The 20,387-nt window shown below is 47.9% G+C and overlaps 1 protein-coding gene across 1 annotated transcript in view; it reads right to left on the bottom strand.

Moving 5' to 3' along the window:
- Tspan14 (tetraspanin 14) overlaps positions 1-20,387 on the bottom strand; it is a 52,526-nt gene that overhangs the window by 13,940 nt on the left and 18,199 nt on the right. The window contains exon 2 of the mRNA XM_004641216.2: positions 13,325-13,422. Within this exon, the coding sequence (XP_004641273.1) occupies positions 13,325-13,405 (81 nt within the window). The 5' untranslated portion in view covers positions 13,406-13,422. The remainder of the gene's footprint in view (positions 1-13,324; positions 13,423-20,387) is intronic.

The following is a 20,387-nucleotide window of genomic DNA, read 5'->3' as shown; positions in this document are numbered from 1 at the left end:
GGGTACAGGCCACTTCCTCTCATCACCCCAAGGTTGCACAATGGCATGAAAATCAGCTCACAAGCCTTCCTACACCTTCCTACCACTCCTCAGCCCCCAGAGACTGACTTCCTCTTTCCAACATTATAGGTCATCTTATCTGACCTCCTGGGGGTGAAGTCAAGGTTCGTCTCCCCATCCTCCACCTTCAATGACACACCCAGCCCCTCCCCTCACTGTTTGCACAGAGTGATCTTTTTAAAATATAGCTGCCCTTCGTATCCTAAAGCAGATCCATTGCTGGTGAGAAACACTTCTGATCAGTCTGGGGTAGAACCTTGGCTGCCACAGGTAGAACCCGCTACCAAGACAAACGTGGAAGCTTCTCAGATAACCAGGAAGAGTTCCCCTGTGGATACCAAAACCTCAGATGCTGTAATCCCTTAGAAACAGTGACCTAGTATTTGCGTAGTGGAACCTAATCTAATCTTCCAGACTTTAAAGCATCTCTAGATTGCTTATCACGCCCAATACAATGTAAATGATGTGTAAATACCTGTTACACTGCATTGTTTAGGGAACATTGGAGAAAGGGCTACAGTTGAGTAAAGGCACAGATTTTTAAAAAATTACTTCTTATCTAAGGTTGACTGAATACACGGATGCAGGACCAGGAGACAGTGAAGGGTGACTGTATGATGAGGTAATCCCCCTTCTCAGAACCCTCCTGACCTAGCAGCCCCTGCCCACAGCTGCTGGCTGGCCCCACCAAGCCAGATGGCCTCCTGATATCCCCCACCTGGCCCTGCCTCAGAGCCCCCACAACAAGGTCCTTCAGAGATCCTCAACAGTCACTTCCTCTGGGATGTCCCTTACTATCCAGGGGGAAGTACTCCCTGATGTCACTGTCACTCAGCCCTCACAGCTACAGACCTCTATCCCAATGCTGAGGCCAGGGACCTGGACACAGAATAAAGCACAGGGCTGGGACCTGCTCTCCTCCCAGGCACATGTCCGGCCCTCACCCACTCCCCAGGGCCAAGCAACAGCCAGCTGGGCTGGCCGGGTCCATGGACAGCACTATGCAGTGGTGTCAGCCAGGATGGAAGAAGACATCTGCTGATGGTGCAGCTGTGCCCGGGTTCCCCTTTGCACAACTGGCTGCACACCTCAGCACTCTGTGGCCAGGTGAGGGAAGGCCACCATGACACTCACCCAGAGCTCGCCCCCACACAAAGATAGCACACTCCTTCATCTCACTTTCAACACTGTCTCCCCACCTTCAGAGCTTCTCCCAGGTGACTGAGCAGCTTCAATGCTACTCTGCCAAAGCATTCGGACTGAGTCCCTGAGCAAGGGCAGAGAAAGCATGTGCCCCCCACCCAACTGCCTGCACCCTACCCAGACACATCTCCTGCCTCAAGTCCCTGAACCAGCTACTGCAGCCCTGCATACAGCTCTCCTCTCACAGGGCCCAGACTCCAAGAATCTGGGCTCCAGTTTTTTTCCACTGTGTCTCAAAAGAGAGCTAAAGTGAGCTCACAGCAACAGACAGGAACTGCTCACACAGCAGATCATGGGTTCAACACTGGCCTGGGCAGGATCATGCAGGGACCAGAGAACATTTTAGAGACTAGAGTAAAGGAGAAGCAGGCAGAAGACAGCCAGTCTCCTCAGGTGAAGGCCCACACTCCCAGCAGATGTCTGGATCTGCTGGGTGTATACCAGCCTTGGAGCAGCCCGCCCTGACCTCCTTCTATGACCTCAATGAATCCCCTCCTGAAGAAAGCCCCCACTCCAGCCAAGCCAGAGAGAGGCTGGCTGCCAGCACAAAGAGCACAAAGACTGCCTGGTCACAAAGGCAGGCAGCCTTGCTCCCTCCTGAGCACCACACTCTGTGCTAGCACAACAACACACCTTGCACACCCCTCAGCATAGCTCATTCATGGCTCAGCACACCCCTTGCACTACCTTACACATACCTGGCACACAGCTCAGCACACACCTCACACACACCTTTGCACCCGGTCCTCTCATTCTCATCTTTCATGCTGTAGAACAACTTGAGTCACCTGTGTGCAAGGCCACACAGCTGACTAGTGACAGACTTAAGAAGCAAGTCGTGTTTCTGACCTTGACCACTTGCTATCTCATCACCTGCAGGGCAGCCAACCCTGCCATCCAGCCAAGGAGGGCTATCAACCCCTCTAGGGGGTTAGGATCCATACAGGATCCAAGCAGGGTAAAAGTACCACCAAGGGGCTTCCAGCTTCACAACCCTAAAGCCAACAAGCCACACCACAGTGGAGAGGCCCACAGTATGTGAAGCACAGCACAGGAGAAAGCAGACCTCCAGGGGGTCAATGTGAAGCTCCAACTTCAGCTGCCCCCTTATGCTATGCTTCTCAGAACCAAAAGGAGCCCCCATAGGCTCTCTGGCTTGTCTTGCCCTGCCCGGTCCTAGCAGCCATGAGGACTCTTCTACCACATACGCCAGCCCATGGCACTTTACCCAAGCAGGACTGAACCCCAGCAGAAGTGCCAACAGCTGGCCAGGTCCTGTGGGACTGCAGGAGAGAGGGGCAGGCCCAAATCAGCCTCCTGCCCCATGACTCTGGCCTCATGGGGGACAGCACACAGGCTCTACATGTCCCAAAGGCCTCCTGAGCAAGCACAAGACAAATAATTTCAGGCACTGCCCTCAGTCTCTGGTTCTTGCACAATTCTCCAATGACTCAGACTGACACTGAGCCCTTCCGGTGTGCCTCCCATGGAGTCTCAGAGATAAACAGAAGGAAATCAAGAGTGAGCCAGGGGCACTCAGGGCAGTCCAAAGAGGTGCCCAACATGCGGCCCTAGCTGACTCCATTAGGCCTCAGCAGCAGGACCTTGGGCAGGCTAGGGACCTTCCCTGGGCTATGTGCTTCCCTGTACAACAGGGTGCCCTTCCTTGGTCACAGGAAGGCTGGAGAGCTGAAGGTGGACTCTCAGGTGACATGCTTATCCCAGGACATGGAGCTGGCCCAAGGGAGTGGCAGGCAAGGCAGAGGTGCAGGCACTGCTGGGGCAACCCACAGGTACTGCACACTCAGGGTATCCTGAACCCCATCACTCTCAGCACCTGTCTAAGGACAAGGTCTCCTTCCAGAGGACCTACTTCACTAGGCTTCAGAGGCTACAGTGATGTCCTGAACCCCATCACTCTTAGCAGCACCTGTCTAAGGACAAGGTCTCCTTCCAGAGGCCTACTTCACTAGGCTTCAGAGGTCATAGTGATGTCCTGAACCCCAACACTCTTAGCACCTGTCTAAGGACAAGGTCTCCTTCCAGAGGACCTATTTCACTAGGCTTCAGAAGCTACAGTGGTGCAGAATTTGAGGACTCTTGGCCTCCAGAGGCTTTTCCAACAAGATGGCAAAGGGCAATGTTAAGGAAACCAGGCAGGATAGAAGAGAAAGCTAGACCTGAGCTTCAGCTGGGTGCTACTCACCCTGGGACCCTGCGTAGCCACCTCTCTTCAAGCTCAGTCTGCCAATCTGCAATGGGAGCAAAGGGCCTACCAGCTTGGCTTTAAAAACCTAACCTTGCTAATGAAAGTCCACAGCTGTGGCAGCCTCATACTTGGAGGTCCTGAGGCCAGGCTTCAGAAAACACCAGAGATGCTTGAGCCCACGTGAAATGCCAGTCAACTAAACTTGAGGCCAAACAGGTCACCAGTAGGCATAGATCCCAGACCCAACTTGCCCTGAGGCAGAGTTGCAGGACCTCTGTGGGGGTTAGAGACCTGGCCTCTAGGTCTCATGGGAAAGTCTGAACTAAGCCTTTTCTCACTGGGCCAGAGGAAAGAGTCACAGAGCTCTCACAGCCAGCTCTTCCTGTTGCGGAAGGGTGGAGGCCAGAACAAAGCCCAGGATATTCTCAGCACAGTAGTGAACCAGGCAGGGGTCAGGGTGGGGTCAGAAGGGGTGACTTCCATGCTGCCTCTGTGCTGCCCAATGACAAAGCCACAGAGCTCATACCCACTAAGCCCACCCAGGAATCTAGCTGTCAAAAGCATGAAGAGCAGTCATCATCCAAGGGAGGGCGGAGGCAGCACCCAGCGAGCAAAACAGGAGTGAGCTGCACTCCAGTCCGCCCATGTAGACAGACGCCAGAACCACAGCAGGCTGAGGAGGAAATGCCCTCAGCTCTGCACAATGGGTGACTGTCGCAGCCTCTCACTGAAGAGTGACGGCAGGAAGGCAAACATGTGTGCTTACAAACAGGAGGAAGGCTGGGTCTGACCCAGGCAGAGTCTGCCATGCCAGCAGCACTAACCTCTCACACTCAGCCCATCTGGGCCTGTGGACAATAGGCAGGATATCCTTTACTCCCATGCTGGAACTATGGGACACCCCATACTACTCCGTTAGCACATTTTAATAGCTTCAAATTGTAAGTGACCCAAATGAAACCTTACCCAACAATAGCAGTGAATGATGTACAACTACATGTTAACAGCATGGGTGAATCTCATATATGAAACTTAACAAAAATGTCAGGTCAAAGGGGAGGTGCTGCCCCCGCCCTCCCTTGGATGATGACTGCTCTTCATGCTTCTTTGACAGCCAGATTCCTGAGTGGGCTTGGTGGGTACGAGCTCTGTGGCTTAGTCATTGGGCAGCACGGAGGCAGCATGGAAGTCACCCCTGGACTTCATAGATTAGGGGAAGCATTCTGGTCAAAAAACCATAAAAGCATCCCATCAAATGGTACTGGACAAGAGGAAAAAAATGTAACCTTCAAAAAATAAACCAGCTGTTATGGTTTGTGTCTAGTTGTCCCCTCAAAGCCTCATGCAGACACAGGGCAGCTTCTAGAGTTTGTGATTACTTCATGAGCCAATACTGGGATTATGAGTGTGAGTACCACATTTGCCCTCAGGCAGATAATCTGCATGTATCTGTTTATACAAAATAGTTAGTGTAGATACACAGCTACTTTCTCTTAGTTCAATGAGAAGAAAGTTTTGTACTAATAGTGTTTAGACAAGATATATCTGCATCTTGTACTATGAATAGCTACTACGAAGACAATAATATGCAATGCATTAATTATTATAACTGTCCTACTAACCTGTTCTGAAACTGTCTATTTCTTTTTAAAAAAAAATTTCCACCTAAGAAAAAAACAAATGTAAGGGAGGGAGAGAGGCTTGCTAGCAGCCACAGCTGCTGCTCCTCCCCTTGTTTTATGCCGTTTTCCACCACCATGAACGGCTACCCTCTACCATGTGTCATTCTGCCCCACAGCCAGCTGAGTAAGGAATGACACCTCCACTAACTGTGAGCTAAATAAAACTTTCCTTCCTTAATTTTGGGGGTCAGGTATTTTGTCCCAGCAACAAGGAAAAGTAAGACACCAGCCAAGAGGGGCACAGAGTGAGACAGAAGGGCACTAGCAGACACGTATTTAAAACAAATACAGGGCCAGGGAGATGGCTCAGTAGAATAAACACTTGTCTGGCAAGTGCAAGGGCCTGAGTTCAATCCCTGGTTCTGCAAAAAAACAAAAACAAAAACAATAATTGCTTCAAAAAATAAATAAATAAATAAATAGAAAATAAAACAAATACAGTAAATGTGGCTAGGGATTTAAAGGAAAATATAAGCATGATGAGAGAAATAAATGATAAACTGATCCATATCAAACTCACACTAGAAACAAACAAAAAAACACTGTCAGAAGTGAATTTATAGCCTATGAGACCCTGTGGAAGAAAAGACCAGTGAACTTGGAGACAAAGCAACAGAAATCACAGAACTAAAGGAGAAGGGAACACAAAACCTACCAGAGCCTTGGTGATCTACAGAATAAAAGTCCCCAAAATAAAGAGGGGTGCACACATTTCCAAAGTAATGGCTTAAGTACACATTCCCAGGTTTTATTCCCAAACAGAATCAACACAAAGAAACCCTATAACCCAGCAACAAAGAGAAACTTCTGAAGCTAGCCTGCAAGGTGGGACAAATCTCACACATAAACAAAGCATTTTACCCACATGAGAACACAGGAAACTGCGAGATGCACTAGCTTTGAGTACTTGTACTAGGAAAGAAGAAAACCTGAAATTCAGCAATCTGACCTTAAACTGTCAGAAGCTAGGAAAAAAGCAAAATATTCCCCAAGTATAAAGGAGAGAATAACAGAACATCTCACTCCATGAAATACACTGGATGTAAGGGGATAATGATCATGTGAGGATGTGCATCTGCACAATGCTGCTTAACTGCACACACAGCACAGCGCATGCCTCAATCCCAGCACTCTCGACAGCTGAGAGAGGAAGATTCCAAGTTTAAGCCTGGCCTGGTCAGCTTAGCAACTTACGTGAGATTGTGTCAAAATGAAAAAGGACTGGGAATGTGCCTCATGTGAAAGCCCTGCATTCAAACCTCAGTGCAGAAAGGAAAAGTTGAAGTGATAACTATTCTGTTATGTATGTTTTACAAACCATCATCTTTAAAAATGAAAAACAAGAAAACATGGCCAAAATGTAAGCCTGGCAGGTGGACAGTGTCAGCTGAGCATGGTGCTTGGATGCAGGGACAGCAGGGGCCAGGCAGGCCCCGCCTGCACCACAGACATGTTTTATAGCTTCACTGTAGCACAGTCAGCTGTCATCGGACTGGACTCGCAAAATGGGTAAATGTTATTCTATCAAAATTACTCCTCAAGGGGCTGGGGAGATGGCTCAGTGGAATATGTGCTTCCCTGGCAAGTGCAAGGGCCTGAGTTTAATCCCCGGTTCCACAAAAAAAAAATTATTCCTCAGGACTGGAGTGATAGCTTGGCAGTCTAAGTGCCTACCCAGCAAGCTCAAGGACCCAGGTTCGAGCCACGGTAGCACATGCCATGCCAGCCCTGCAATTTGCTGGTCACTGAAACCAGGTGTGGTGGTACACACCTGTAATCCCAGCGCTGGAGGGGCCAAGAGACAGGAGGATCACTATGAGTTTGAGCTGTGTAGTGAGATCTTATACTGATAAATAAATAAATTAATTAATTAATTATTTTTTTAAAAAACAAACCTCGATGGAGGTGACCCTTCAAAAAGGATTTCTGAAAGAAAAAGAAACACAAGCAAAGCCAGGCACTGGCACACAAGAAAGATCACACTAGTAGGGTATGCCATGCTGCCTAGTACTGGCAAGGGATGTGGCATTAACACCCACACTTAACACTCAGTTACTTTGACATCAAGGTAGCCTGCGAGGCCTCGATAATCACACATAGCAGGTGATAACCGCAGAGCACCTTGGGTGTCCCCTCCTTGGCTGTGCCTGGGTCCCAGCCTTGCACACAACTGTGGGGAGCTCAGGGATGCATCCCTCATCCTCCTGGAGTCTCTGGCCACCAGTCTGTACCTTCTGCCATGGCAAGACCAGAGTAAAGACATGCATCAGAGCACCAGAAGATAAGGCAGCCTGTTTCCTGTGAGCTGGAAGACAGCCCATCTGGAGAAGTTGCTGTGCACACGCACCAGGAAGGTCAAATGGATGGCACCTTCTGACCCACTTCATCTCACTCCTGGAATCTGTCTCAGCAAATGACTTCCCTCCCTTCCCAAAAGGAAGAAACTGTGCTACCCACAGCTAATCAGTATATCCTTATCTAGGACAATTAAAAACTGAAAGCAACCTAATGCCAATATAGGATTGTTTTTTTCCAGCACAGAAAATCAAATCCAGAGCCTTTGCACTGAGCTACATTTGAATCCTTTCTAAAAACCAATTTTATTTTGACACAACATCCATTGTGTTGCCCAGGCTGGGCCTCCAAGAGTACTAGAATCACCAGCACATAACCACCATACCTAGTTCCAACACAGGAATTTAAAAAACAAAACCCAACTGGGAAGACTCTGTGGCCACTGGAACTGCTCTATTCCAGGGTACATGGATATGGGAATGCAGACCTCAGGTGCACGAGGACATCGCTCACAGGACATGAATCTGCACACCTGTGGTGGAGACTGGCACCGAGGGGAACATGCAGACCTCCTGGGATACAGGTTCTGGCCCTCTTGAATTTCCATGCAAAAAGACTTGAAGAAGGTATTAAATCTTTCAGCAATAGAAACAAAAATGTACACTCCATATTCGTCCTTTGAGCATGTGAGAGAAGCAGTCACATTAAAATGTGTCATGCACTACATTCAACAAGATGCAAAGCAGTCCAATACTAAAGTTTGGCTTTTTCCCTCCTCCTCCCACTCATGTGTGCTCTCTCTCTCTCCATATATATATATATATATATATATATATATATATATATATATATATATAGTCTCCATGTACTGTCTCTACCTATATGCTGTTACTCTCCCCGCTACGTAACAGATGCCTGCTGTATTTTATAAGGTGCTATGCTCCTCCCTCTGAACTAGATGCAGGCAAGGGCTTTATCCCAGCATCTCCAGATTAAAGTCCACACATGGGGGGAAGCATGCTGGAGCTGCAGGCATCATCGGCAAGCCAGGAGTGCTTACTCCGTGGAAGCAGGTGGAAATGAAGAATGAGACAGAGGCTCCAGTGGCCCTCCATCCGCATACCAAGTGTGGGAAATATGCACGACTGAAAATTCACTTTAGCTTCTTTGTAAAAGGAGCATACTGGAGACTTGAATCTGGGCCTCTTCATTCAGCACAAGTTCTTCCTAAGTCACTAACTTTACAAGACAGAATTCAAACATGTGATCCTCCTGCCTCTGCCTCCCTGAGTATGAGGACTATACTTATGTGCCACCAAATCTAGCTCCTATTTTAGCCATCTTTAAGTGTACAGCTTGGGGCACTAAGTGCACCCAGCAAGGTACAATCATCAACACCACCCATGTCTAGAACTCTCTCATCCTGCGAAGCTGAAACTCTATGCATTAAACAATAACTCTCTCTGCTATGGTTTGAATGTATCCCTGAAACCCATGTGTTAGAAACTCAGACGCCAGTTCCATGGTATTGATACCTGACATCTGCAAGAGGTGATACAGGTAAGGTCCCTATGAATAAATTAATGTCATTATCACAAGCCTAGCCCCCTCCTATTCTCTCAGAAAGCGATGTTTTGTGTCACCTCTGACACAGCAAGAAGGCCCGGTTCCTTGCTGTTGGACTTTCCAAGCTCCTCAAGCCTGAGCCAGATGGACCTCTACTGTACACAAATTCCTCAGGCTGTGGTTTCCTTTACAGCAGCACAAATAGACAAAGACACTCCCTGCCCCTTCCTCCTGTTCCCTGGCAACCATCATTCACTTTGTCTCTATAGTTTTGTAAGAGCAGAATCATACAATACATGTCTTGTAAATGGAAAAAAGTACTTGCCTTGTTATATGTTCATTTCCATTAACATAATGTCGTCCAGCGTCATCAGCCAGTGTAGCATCATGTCCTAACTGCCTTCCTTTTCTCTTGGTGCTGAGAATAAACACCTAGCACCCAAAGTTAAAGGAGGAGGGGTTTACTTAGCTCACAGCTGTGGAGATGTCAGTCCATGATTGGCTGGCTCTGGGGCAGGGTGACTTGGCAGATGAGTAAAACAGTTCACAGCAGGCAGGAGACAGCAGAAGCAAGGGAGCAAGAGAAGGGGCAAGACAAGCCTCTTCTGATCCTTTTATCTTATTTAGGGTACTCAGGGCTGGTAGCATGCACACCCTTAATCCCAGCACTGCACCATGAACCGATCCCAGCATAACACACTCTAGATCTAGCCACCTCTAAAAAAGCCCCACTGAGGACCATAGGAGGCTTTAGAGGACATCTGGACACAGCCCCCACAGTGCGTAATACTCTCCACATGTGCACATCACATTCTCTTTGTCCATTTGATCAACAATGGGCGCCTTCTAGCTATAGTGAATAATGCTGTGAAGGGATGTGAATGCACCTAAACACCCTGCTCTATACCCCAGGGGGGTTGCTGGCCCAGTGGCAGCTCTGCAGAGCTCCTCAAGGACCAGGCTGTTCGCACCACATTGCACCATCTGATGGGCTCCTGCCAGAAGTGCACAGGGCACCGTGCCCCAAAACCTTGCCAGTGTTTATGTTCTGTTTGGGTTTGCTTTTGCTTTTCAAACAGGTAACCTAAAGGGCCAGAGGTGGTACCTCAGTGGGGCTTTGATTGCATTCTCCTGAGCTGACGTGAGATTCTGCACTAGAAACAGGGCTGGCACAGCCAAAACATGGTTTTAAAAAACTAAAAAAGTGCCAGTGCTCTCAAAATGCTGCAGCTGGAAAGTTTCCTGAACATCGCATGGCAGGACCCTCAGCTCTGCTCTTACGGTGTGTAGACCAGGAGGTCACAGCACAGATCTTTCTTATCCCAAGTATGTGTCCCAGTTACTGGGAAATCCCAGCCCCAAAGTCAGAAATGGAGTTTACGAAATTGCCCAAGTACCCCAGAGAAAGGTACTGGACAGGGGCAACTGTGGACAATTAAAGTTTGAGTGTAAGGTGCTGAGGCTGCTCACAGAAGCACCAAGCCAAGTGATCCTCCTCCCCACTGGCCTTTTGTCCACCGCACTGAGTCTAACACTGCAAAATCACCTCTAGCTTTTGTTTCAAAATAATACAGAGGCACACAAATGAAGTAAGATCAGCCATGAATGAGTGGCTGATGGGAACAAGAGGCTCATCATGTTTTTTTAATTTTCCCATTTTAAAAAATTCTCTCTGAAGAGGTGAGGACTTGGTGTACCAGAAACCTTGTGAGGCAGGCAACAGGAGCAGAAGGTGACATTCATAGCTCATCTAAGACACCTAGCCTTGGTCACAGTAGAGACCCTAGGCTCATCCAGAACACCAGCCTAGATGACAAAGGGGACCTTAAGTTTATCAAGGACAACAGCCCAGGTGACAGTGGGGACCCCAGGCTCATCTAGGACACCTAGCCTGGGTGATAGTCCCCATCTGCCTGGCTCCTTCTTCCCCGAGAGCTCCCAAAGGTCTGTGCCTACCCTCAGCCTCTTGCCTCACACCTCCTCCCTGCCAGCTCCTGGGTAGAAAAGGTGAACAAACATCTCCAGGATGCAGCAGCAGGAGGGGCTGGGCAGCTCTGTAGAGTGGGCACCCAGCCTTCTACTTGGTCTCCCAACCATGCACTCTCACCTTTTGACAGCCTCTGCATCCTTGAGATCTGCCCCAGTGCACCCGGATAGGACAACTATTAACAACCACACACATGGCCTTAATAACCCCAACAACCAAGTCGGCTCACTGTAAATCTGGGATCTTGAGCTCTACAGCCTGAACTTGGGATGCAAAAGTATTTCCAAGCAAGGGGGCCGAGCCTCCGAAGGGCCTAAAAGTTCGTCTGCAGAAGCAGAGCCAAACAGGGCCCTTCATCAGAGCAGCAGCAGTTTGCCAGAGCTGGAGAAGCCAGGGTGAGGGTGACGGCTGAGGCACAAATGCTTGTAAGCACTGCTGAAGGGGAAGAGCAGTGCAAAGAATGTCAGGTTGCCCACATAACCCGGGGCCCTCCATCACACCTGGCGTGGAGCAGGGGTACACTATGGGGAATCAAAGGGCTCCCCTCCCATGACAAGGACAAGACACAGTCCTCAGGGAGGGACCCAGAGAGCCCCAGAGCTGTCTTTCAGATGCAGAACATCCACAAGGGCCTAGGTGTTAAATGCTAGAACTGCTGGGGAAGGGGTAGCACCTCCAGGACATGGTCTTTGGAGAGGCACCCCTGAGCAGATGGTGAGCCCTGGTCTTTCTCTCACCTTTTGCTCCCTGGCCATGAGATAATTTGTTCCATTTAAACTCCCCAACAGAATCCCCAAAGCAGGGCTCTACCTGCTCATGGGTAAAGCATTAACCGAGATAAGCCTTCATTAGGGGTTTGTCAGAGTGGCAAAAGACTAACACACACCTACCTCAAATCCATTTCAGGGGCAGTGAGGACACTCCCAGTGAAAGGTCAAGGCACTGAACCCCATCTTTCAGGACAGAAAAATCCCAAGCACGTTGGGATAAATCGCGAGGATAAAATCAAGGCTAAAATGTTTTATAAGAGCTCTGTAAGAGGTTTTGTAAGCCAGCTTTGTTCTCTAGAGTTCCAGTCCAGACAAGAAGCATAGATTCCAAAGCATAAGCACAATGTGACACCACAGCCCAGCTGTCCCTGCCTCGACAGACCCTCAGAATCACACCTGCTGAGTGGTCTAAGGGCCTCTGGCACTGGGTCAATGCCTGTCTCTCACTGGACCAAGGCAAGGCACACATAATTATCCGTAGGGTACCTGACCACAGCCAGCCAGGGCCTGGTTCCTTGTCCCCTTGCAGGCCAGATTCTAGAACTGTTCGGAAGCACTGTTTCACTCAGCATATTCCCTTGCTCCCTGTCCAACTGCAGCTGGAGGTCATGCCCTTCCCTTGACCAGAGCCTGGAGCAGCCTCAGCCAGGGCTACCACAGCCTCCAACATGCTTCACCATCCCAGGTGCAAACATCCTCACCCCACAGTGCCAACACAACCAACTGCTCCTCCTGACAGACTTCTACGCACGTTCCTCACCTGCAGATACTCTCTCCTAGGCACTCTACTCCTTTATCCACACCTGCACCCTGGAGCTCAGGCTTCAGACCTCGCCTCTTCTCCATCTACCTCTCGCCCAGCCCTCTCCTTACTGATGAGGACCTGGACTTCTATTTCCACATGGCTATGGCCACAGGAAACCCTCATCCTGTGAAGCTGTCTGAGAGACAGCTCATTACAAGACCTGCATGGCCTTGATGGAACCCATCCTCACCCCGGTCCCCTCTCCTGCATTCTCAGCCCTAGCCATGGACCTCTCTTTGTCCTTTGCACATGCCAAGCTCACTTCTGCCTCGAAGCTTTTGAGCTGCAGTCTCTCTGCCCAGGCTTTCTCCCCAGAACCCCTCTGGCCACCTCTTCACTCTCCTAGGTCCTTCCCCCAGAGTCCTCCTCAGGATACTCTTCCCTGACCAAATAAGTCATCTGTCTCCTGCCTTCCCCAGGATGCCCAGTGCCCCCCAGCTCTCCAGGTGGATGTCAGCACAAGGACTGCACGTATCTCCCTGACCACTGTCACCTCCCAGGATCCAAGGAGGGCCCACAATCACACACAATGAGGCACAACGCTGCCCCCGCTGCATGTCCTTCCAGAGGCAAGAAGGAGACAGGCAGATGGGCATCTGGCGAGGTGGGAAGACTATAGTCTGCTCTCCATGACCAGCCCACAGAGCTTGCCCACCCTTCATCCTGGAGCCTTGCCCAGGGCCTAGACATCAGAAGCATGCAGAGAACAGTAACTCACTCAGCAAAGAGGCACTCTCCTAAACTTACCCAGAAGACGATGTTGTAGCTGAACAGGAGGTACTTGTACCAGCAGCTGACCTCAGCATTTGAGTATCTGTAATAGTGCATCTTCTGAGAGGTAGGGCCTGTGAGACACGGACAACAAGAGGGCAGGCTTAGTTTCCACTGTTACCCCAGAGCATCCACCCAGCAAAAAGCAAAGATGAGGCTTAGAGTCAGACTCCAGAAATCTCCATCTCCTTACTGTCCTGCTAAACCAAGCACAGGTCCACACCTAGTGCCAGCTCCTAAGAAAGCAGAATTTGGTTAGCCTTGAGCAACAAAAGAATATGAGAATTTTTGAAAGAAGGAAGATGACAATTTTCAGAGTATCTTCTAAGTCTCAGGAATTCAGCTTGGAATGTTCCCAAACATTCCTCTCATTACCTCAAGATTCCATACTGATTTTTCTACCTCATGCTAAGAAAACAGGAGTTCAAGAAGGTTATATGACTTGCTCAAGGACAAGGGAGCAATGATGGAGCCTAGGATCTGAAGCAAGGACAGCAGGTGAAAGGTGAAAGGCCAATCGGCTCAAGCCCAAGCCCAGTGCAGGCATCATGCAAAGCCAAAAGGCAGGCAGGCAGGCAGGCAGGCAGGCGGGTGGGCCAGCGGGCAGCTCTGACCTCACTTTCCCTCACCCAAAGCCACTCCCAGCTTCAGCTCAGAGGAGGGCAGGCACATAACCTGTCCCATGCTGGCTCACCAGCCTTCCTTGCCTCAGCCCTATCCTGTCCATCAGAACCTCAAGGCCCTGGGGCTTCAGTGAAGCCTCCACTACACAAGCACTGCACAACCTTTCCAGAAAGCCATGACCTGAGGGTTTCAGAGAAGATGCTATTGTTTGTGTCCACCCACAAAGACCCTCCTGAGGGTCCTAAGAAAATGTGAGTGCCACCAAACCCTAACGGCAATCAAGTGACCCTGAACTATACCATGCTTCATTCCCTGCTTGAGACTGAATGGGAATGAGGTAGGGAGGGGTCCCAAGCAGGGCCAAGGCAGGGTCTGAGGTCGAACAGGGAAGCGCGTCCACCCCTGACTTTCTAGGGCACACAAGCTGGGCTGGGGAGCAACACACAAGTCCACCCTGAAATCAAGAAGACAGCCCACCCCAACTACCAGTGAGCAGCTGGCACTGTACCTTCCAGGGAAGAAACTGCTTGCCAAACCTCTTCCAGGGTGGGGGGGTCTGAGAAAGTAACATCAGTGGGGGACACAAGTCCATATTCTCCTGGAAATGAGTTCTGTGCCAGTTCAGCAGCCCTTGAGCATGCAGCAGACCCAATGTTTTATTCACCCTGCCCTGGCCTTCCCAGGATGGATGGAAGGGCGGTCAGTACTCTGACCAGAGAGCCCTGCCTGCCTGACTTCAAAAACCTAGCCAGGGTGGTGACAGCACCCAGCAGTCCCATTTCTCCCTGCTCCCTGAATACCCGCAACTCCTTGCCATGTGAATTAGGGGGGCACAGCATACTGAAGGCCCAGCATCTTGTGGCACAGTACACACATGAGGTCCAATGCCCAGGTGGCTGCAAGGATAGCAAGGATCTCCCACTGAAAGACAAGCACCTTCCTGCAGTAAAGTGCCCAGCCAACCCACCAAAGGCTCTGCACTCAGAGCCTCAAGTTCCAACTGGAACACAGCTCTTGGTGACTGGCCCTGGTGTCAGCAGTATGCAAGGCCCAGCCCATCAGGGTCACTTGATGGGATCACAGATTCCCAGACCCAGATCTATAGTGCCCCAGGAGTCCTCTACCTCAGTTTTTCGGGTGACTTTGACGTTCACCCAGGTCTAAGGCCAGGTGTCGACAGGGAAGAGGGACACAGTCCCTCCAGGTCCATACAGGCTGGGGTAAGGTGATAAATAACCAGGGGCACTAGCACCAACCTGCTTGTGTTCCACAGATGACAAAACCCCAAAGCACTGGGTGTTTTTGGTTTTATTTTGTTTTGTTTTGATGCACCTGGGGGAGGGGCTGTAGATGGTGGTACTCAAGCGTATAGGAGGAAAAGTACTTTAACCTTACAACTCAACTAGCTTCACTCAGTAAACAACCAGTTCAGCCAGAAACACACTAGTAGGCAGGAAAAGAGATGTTCTAGGTCCTACAAACCCTGCTTGGTTTTGTGGAGAAATTGTTCCTAACACTGAAGCATGCCCCCTCCTGCTCCAGATTCCTGGGCAAGCCTGGAAGGCCCACTTAGACCTGGCAACCAATGCTCAGGGACCCTAAAAGGCACCCTGTGGCCATGACACAGACACCGCCCCCCACCCCCAAAGCTCTCAGGAAGGAAAAAATTCCAGACTCCCTGCTTCCCCAAGACTGCTGCTCCACAGAGGAACTACCTCACAAGTAAATAGGCCCTTTTGGAACTGGTAACCCAGCTTGCTCCCCTTGCTCAGGGCCCTGCACACTGGGTTACCCTATGTTGATGCGGGATCCTCACCCTGAAGACCTCCAGACTCATTCAGCTCCAGGTCAGTCATTAAGGACAGCACCCACAGACCACTGGGATCCTCACAGAGACACAGGCAGCAGGGGCACCACCACAGGGCCTGGCTTCTTTCATCATGTTTCACTTCTTTACTCCACACAACCAACCAGGAGATGTCTGTGTGCACAGATGGTGGGGTCCTAACCCAGACCAGAAGATCTCAAGGGCAAGACCTGACCCCAAATGACCCCTGACCTTGGTACCTCACCTTATTTGCCAAACCAAGGATGACAGCAGGATTTATCTCAGCCCTTTATCAATTTACATGCTCTATTAACACCAATACTAGTTACCACACACACGTGCAAACACACGACTAAGAATCTTAGTCTTCTAAAAGTGAACTAATACATCTTTCCTAACACTAATTACCCTTCCAGCAAAGAATCCAAAAGCTACTTTGCAAGAGTAGAAAACAATTATCAAGACCTTAAACTGTCTCAATCCCAAGAACTTACTAGTATAAAACAAAGCATTTACATGTTAAATAGGAATCATTTTTGTCAAATTGCCAACATCTCAAAACAAGGCAAAAGTAGAATTATTTAATATGGTTTGGATAGCTGATTACAATCTCAGCAGAATTAAATAAGCAAAAATCAATTTAAATATTTAAAGGGCGCACAGATACATATGTGTACATACACACTGGAGAATAGGCTATTTCAACATGCCATGTTAATCGCCTCTCTTGAGGCAACAGGAAAACAAATCCAAAGTACAAGATGACCCAAAATCACCAAATGATTAAAAGTAACAGTAAAATAATAAAGGGAGCATAAACGATAAATTGTCTGCAGCTGCAGCAATTATGAGAAAAATATAAGTAATTATAACCCAGAAAGATTCATACCTGATAAAACAACTCTCATTTTAGATAAACAAAGAATACTGACATTGTACAGAAATGGAAGGTCAGTATAATTAACAGATGTAAAACTATTCAATGTCACTGAAAATTAAATTTAGAGTCCACCTAGGCATACTATTTTACAAGAAATTTACTGCCATTGCTGGCAAATACATTCACACCTGGCTGGTATAAGACCAGTCTATTTATTCAACATCTAGTCAGACCCTTAATCTAATAAACTCATGACTAAGGACTCGCCTCATAAAAATAAGCCAGCACAAGAAACACAATATGGATTAAATATGAAACACAAATTCCTGGCTTGCAATTATAAAACAATTTGTCAGCACATGGGTAAACACCCCAGCGAAGGTGACAGTACAAAGGTGGCTGCCCCAGCGCTGGCCTTAAAGTGATTCTTTAAAAAAGTTTCCACCCTCATCTCACCTACCCTGGTAGAATAAATGCAAATGGGGGCAACTACTTAGGGAGGAGGGACCAGCAGCCACCACAAGCAGGGCTCCCCTTCTACCTCTGGGTTATATTAAGCTGTAACCTTCCTCCCTGACACCTTTTTCTAATTAAAAAAGTAGCACATGATCAATTCAGAAGTGTGAAAAGTAAATTAGCAATGAAAACTCCTAAACAATTGCTTTCTAATTGTTCGACAACCATTCACAGTGAATAATATACTCTATAGGCCAAGACCACAGCAGAAACTGACCAGCAGGTGGTAGGCTTAGGTTCAATCCCCAACCTACAAAAACAAACAAAATACATTTGACAAAAATCACTGCAGGGGCTGGTGAGATGGCTCAGTGGTCTAAAGCACCTACTTAGAACAAGCTTAGCAAAGCACAGGGACCGCAGCACCACATGCCAGCCAGCACCGCCCCCTGGTGGGCTGCGCTGGCCCCCCCCCCACATAAATAAATAAAAATTAAAAAAAAAATCACTGCAGTATGCACACACCTGCACACACAACTGAAAGCTTAAGTAGTATTTCCATCACATTTTATGTAATCTATATTTGCTGTTAATTTTTTAAAATTATACCTGCACATAACCTAATTATTAACTATTCTAAATCTTCCCTTCAGGAAAAGAGTAGAACCCAGTCTCACTGAGGCCAAGCCATATCTTTAGCATGAGACATTAAACTTTTGGCTGATTCCTGCTTATAGCCTTAGGAATGTTGGTATTGACATGCTTATATTACTATTGCCTGGCTTCACCAGTCTGGGGCATTAGCTGTCCACTTCCTACCCTGTAATATGTGGATTTACCTCTGCTCCCCACAAACCTTTCCTCCACCAACCCCAAACCCCTGGATCACCCTCACCCTTCTTATCTCTACTCTGTAATTACAGTTAAACTGCAGAGCTGGCCCTGGTCATTTTCAGAGCTAACATCAGGAAGGATACATGAGCTATCAGAGTGAGCCATGTCAGCCATGACTGCTTTTCTTTTCCTGTGCAACTCTGTTTTCTCTAGAGCTAATCATTCTTATTTTTATGTGCTTCTATGAATTTCCCAGTGGTTAACCTCAAATTCAATGTCTGTTGTCCCTCACAGTAGTTCTATTTCTGTTTCTTTTTCCAGAATCCCTTCCATCACCACTGGTGCCAAGACTCCATCTTCCCTCTTTTGGAAGTACAGTCTCTCTCTGTTCACCTTTTAAAGAAATCCATCAGTGCAAAAGCTTAGTTTTTCTCTCCAAGCAGTACAGAAAACCTCTTATGCTACCCCTAGCCCGGCCATGTACAGGCTGGCTGAGCCTCAGGGTCCTGAAGAACCATGAGAAGCCGCAGCTTGCTGTCGTCTCGGTTCTGAGCGTGCAGTGGCCAAAGCCATGACTTGTGTTTGACTGCTTCTCCCTGTAAACCTGCAGAATTGTCTCCCAGGCACACTGAGACTTCAGCTTCCGGTCTAGATCCAGCCTCACACACATGGCTTCACATTCATTCTGCAGACCCTTCTAAATTCTTTGTATTGTAGTAAATGTTTTCTTCTGGGACTTTGTCACTTGTGTTCTTTTCTGTTCTGCCTTTCTCTGCTTTTAATGGATATGGAAATTAATTCACTTACTTTTTGGTCCTATTATCCATCTCTTCATCTTTTCTGGAATACTGTCTCAACTTTATCCTCTAATAATTCTGATATTTTCCCTTTGTTCTATTTTTTTAACTTTTAAAGTACTTTTTGTTTTGTAAATGTGTCTTTTAACAGTGTCCTGTTCTTATATCATGCAGTAATTCTCTTATCTAAGGAAGTGTTCAGCTTTTTTTCCAGTGTCCTTTTCTGTAAATAAGATGTTATAGTTTGCTCCTTTCACATTTGTTTTGCTTTTGTTAGGAGCCTTTGTCAAATGTGTGGCAATCCTTTGCAATTTTCACGATTAAGAGTGATTAAAGAAGTTAACAGGAGGCTGAGTCCTCAAGAAAGTGAGTTCCTGTCAGGGTGACCTACTGGCCCCTCGCAGGGAAATCCTTGTTAGCATCCTTCATTTTTTTCTGCTAAACCTCATGTGGCTTCCACTGTAAGGTCTCTTTTTAAAATGTAAGGGGATGGCTGTCAGTATTCTAAAACCTAAGTGGGGTTAGAAGACTTGGGGGGGGTACCATTATAAACCGCAAGAATACCTGGAGTCTCCTAAGCCTCACTTTTCCAGTTCTCAAGTAAACTGGGAGAGTCTACCAAGCAGCACCACTGAGAAGGAAAGCAATCTGTGGCTATAACCACGCCCACTGCTTTCCAACTCTTCCTAATTCACCCTCCTCTGAGGCGCATCTTCCCCTCCTACTCTCCAAAGCACCATCAATTCTTAAATGTTAAGCTGAGTCATCCATTCATGTACTCCTTGCAAATTTTGTTTTTTCCCCCACCCTAACCAGCCTGGTAAATTGATTCCTTTATTAAATTTCTGTTAATTTATACGTCATTTTATCAGAAAGTAAAAGAGAAAGTAAAATTATAATACTCAAATCACCCATTTTACCCATTAGATCCCAGAAAGACTTCAAAGAATACCTAGTTATGACTTTATATTTAACAAAGAGAGAAAATCAGGAAGTATAATCTATCAACATGTAAAAGGAGCAAAAGAGACTCTATCCATGCAATTAAGGTTTTTACCAGGGGGGCTGGCCAAATAGCTCAGCGAATTAAAGCTCCTGCAAGCAGGTGCAAGAACCAGAGGTTGATCCCCAGGCCTGCTGTGCTGGCCCCACCCCGGGGCATGCTGAGACCCAATTGAGACTGGGCATGGCGCACACCTGTAACCCCAGCTCTTGGAGGCTGTAAACAGGCAAATCACTAGGAGTGTGATGTAGTAGTGAGACCCTGAACACCTTGTAGATCCTTCCCTAAAATACAAAAAAAAGATTCTTTACTTTGTTTGTACAATGGACAGTTAGACCCTGTAGAAACCAAAGCCCAGAGACATTCAAGTCCCTTATGACAAATTGTATGGTACTTGCATGCAACGTAGGCACATCTTCTCATAAACTTTAGATCATCTCTAGATTACATACCTAATAAAATGCAACTTTGTTGCCTACTATGTTGTACAGAGAATGACATCAAGAATAGTCTGCGGGCTGGAGAGATGGCTCGGTGGTCTAAAGCACCTACTTAGAACAAGCTTAGCAAAAGCATCAGGGACCGCGGTTCAATCTCCCAGCGCCACATGCCAGCCA

This window comes from Octodon degus, unplaced genomic scaffold (assembly GCF_000260255.1).
Source record: "Octodon degus isolate 3935 unplaced genomic scaffold, OctDeg1.0 scaffold00132, whole genome shotgun sequence".
In the NCBI taxonomy this organism is placed as follows: Eukaryota; Metazoa; Chordata; class Mammalia; order Rodentia; family Octodontidae; genus Octodon; species Octodon degus.
This window is presented reverse-complemented; position numbering and strand designations above follow the sequence as displayed.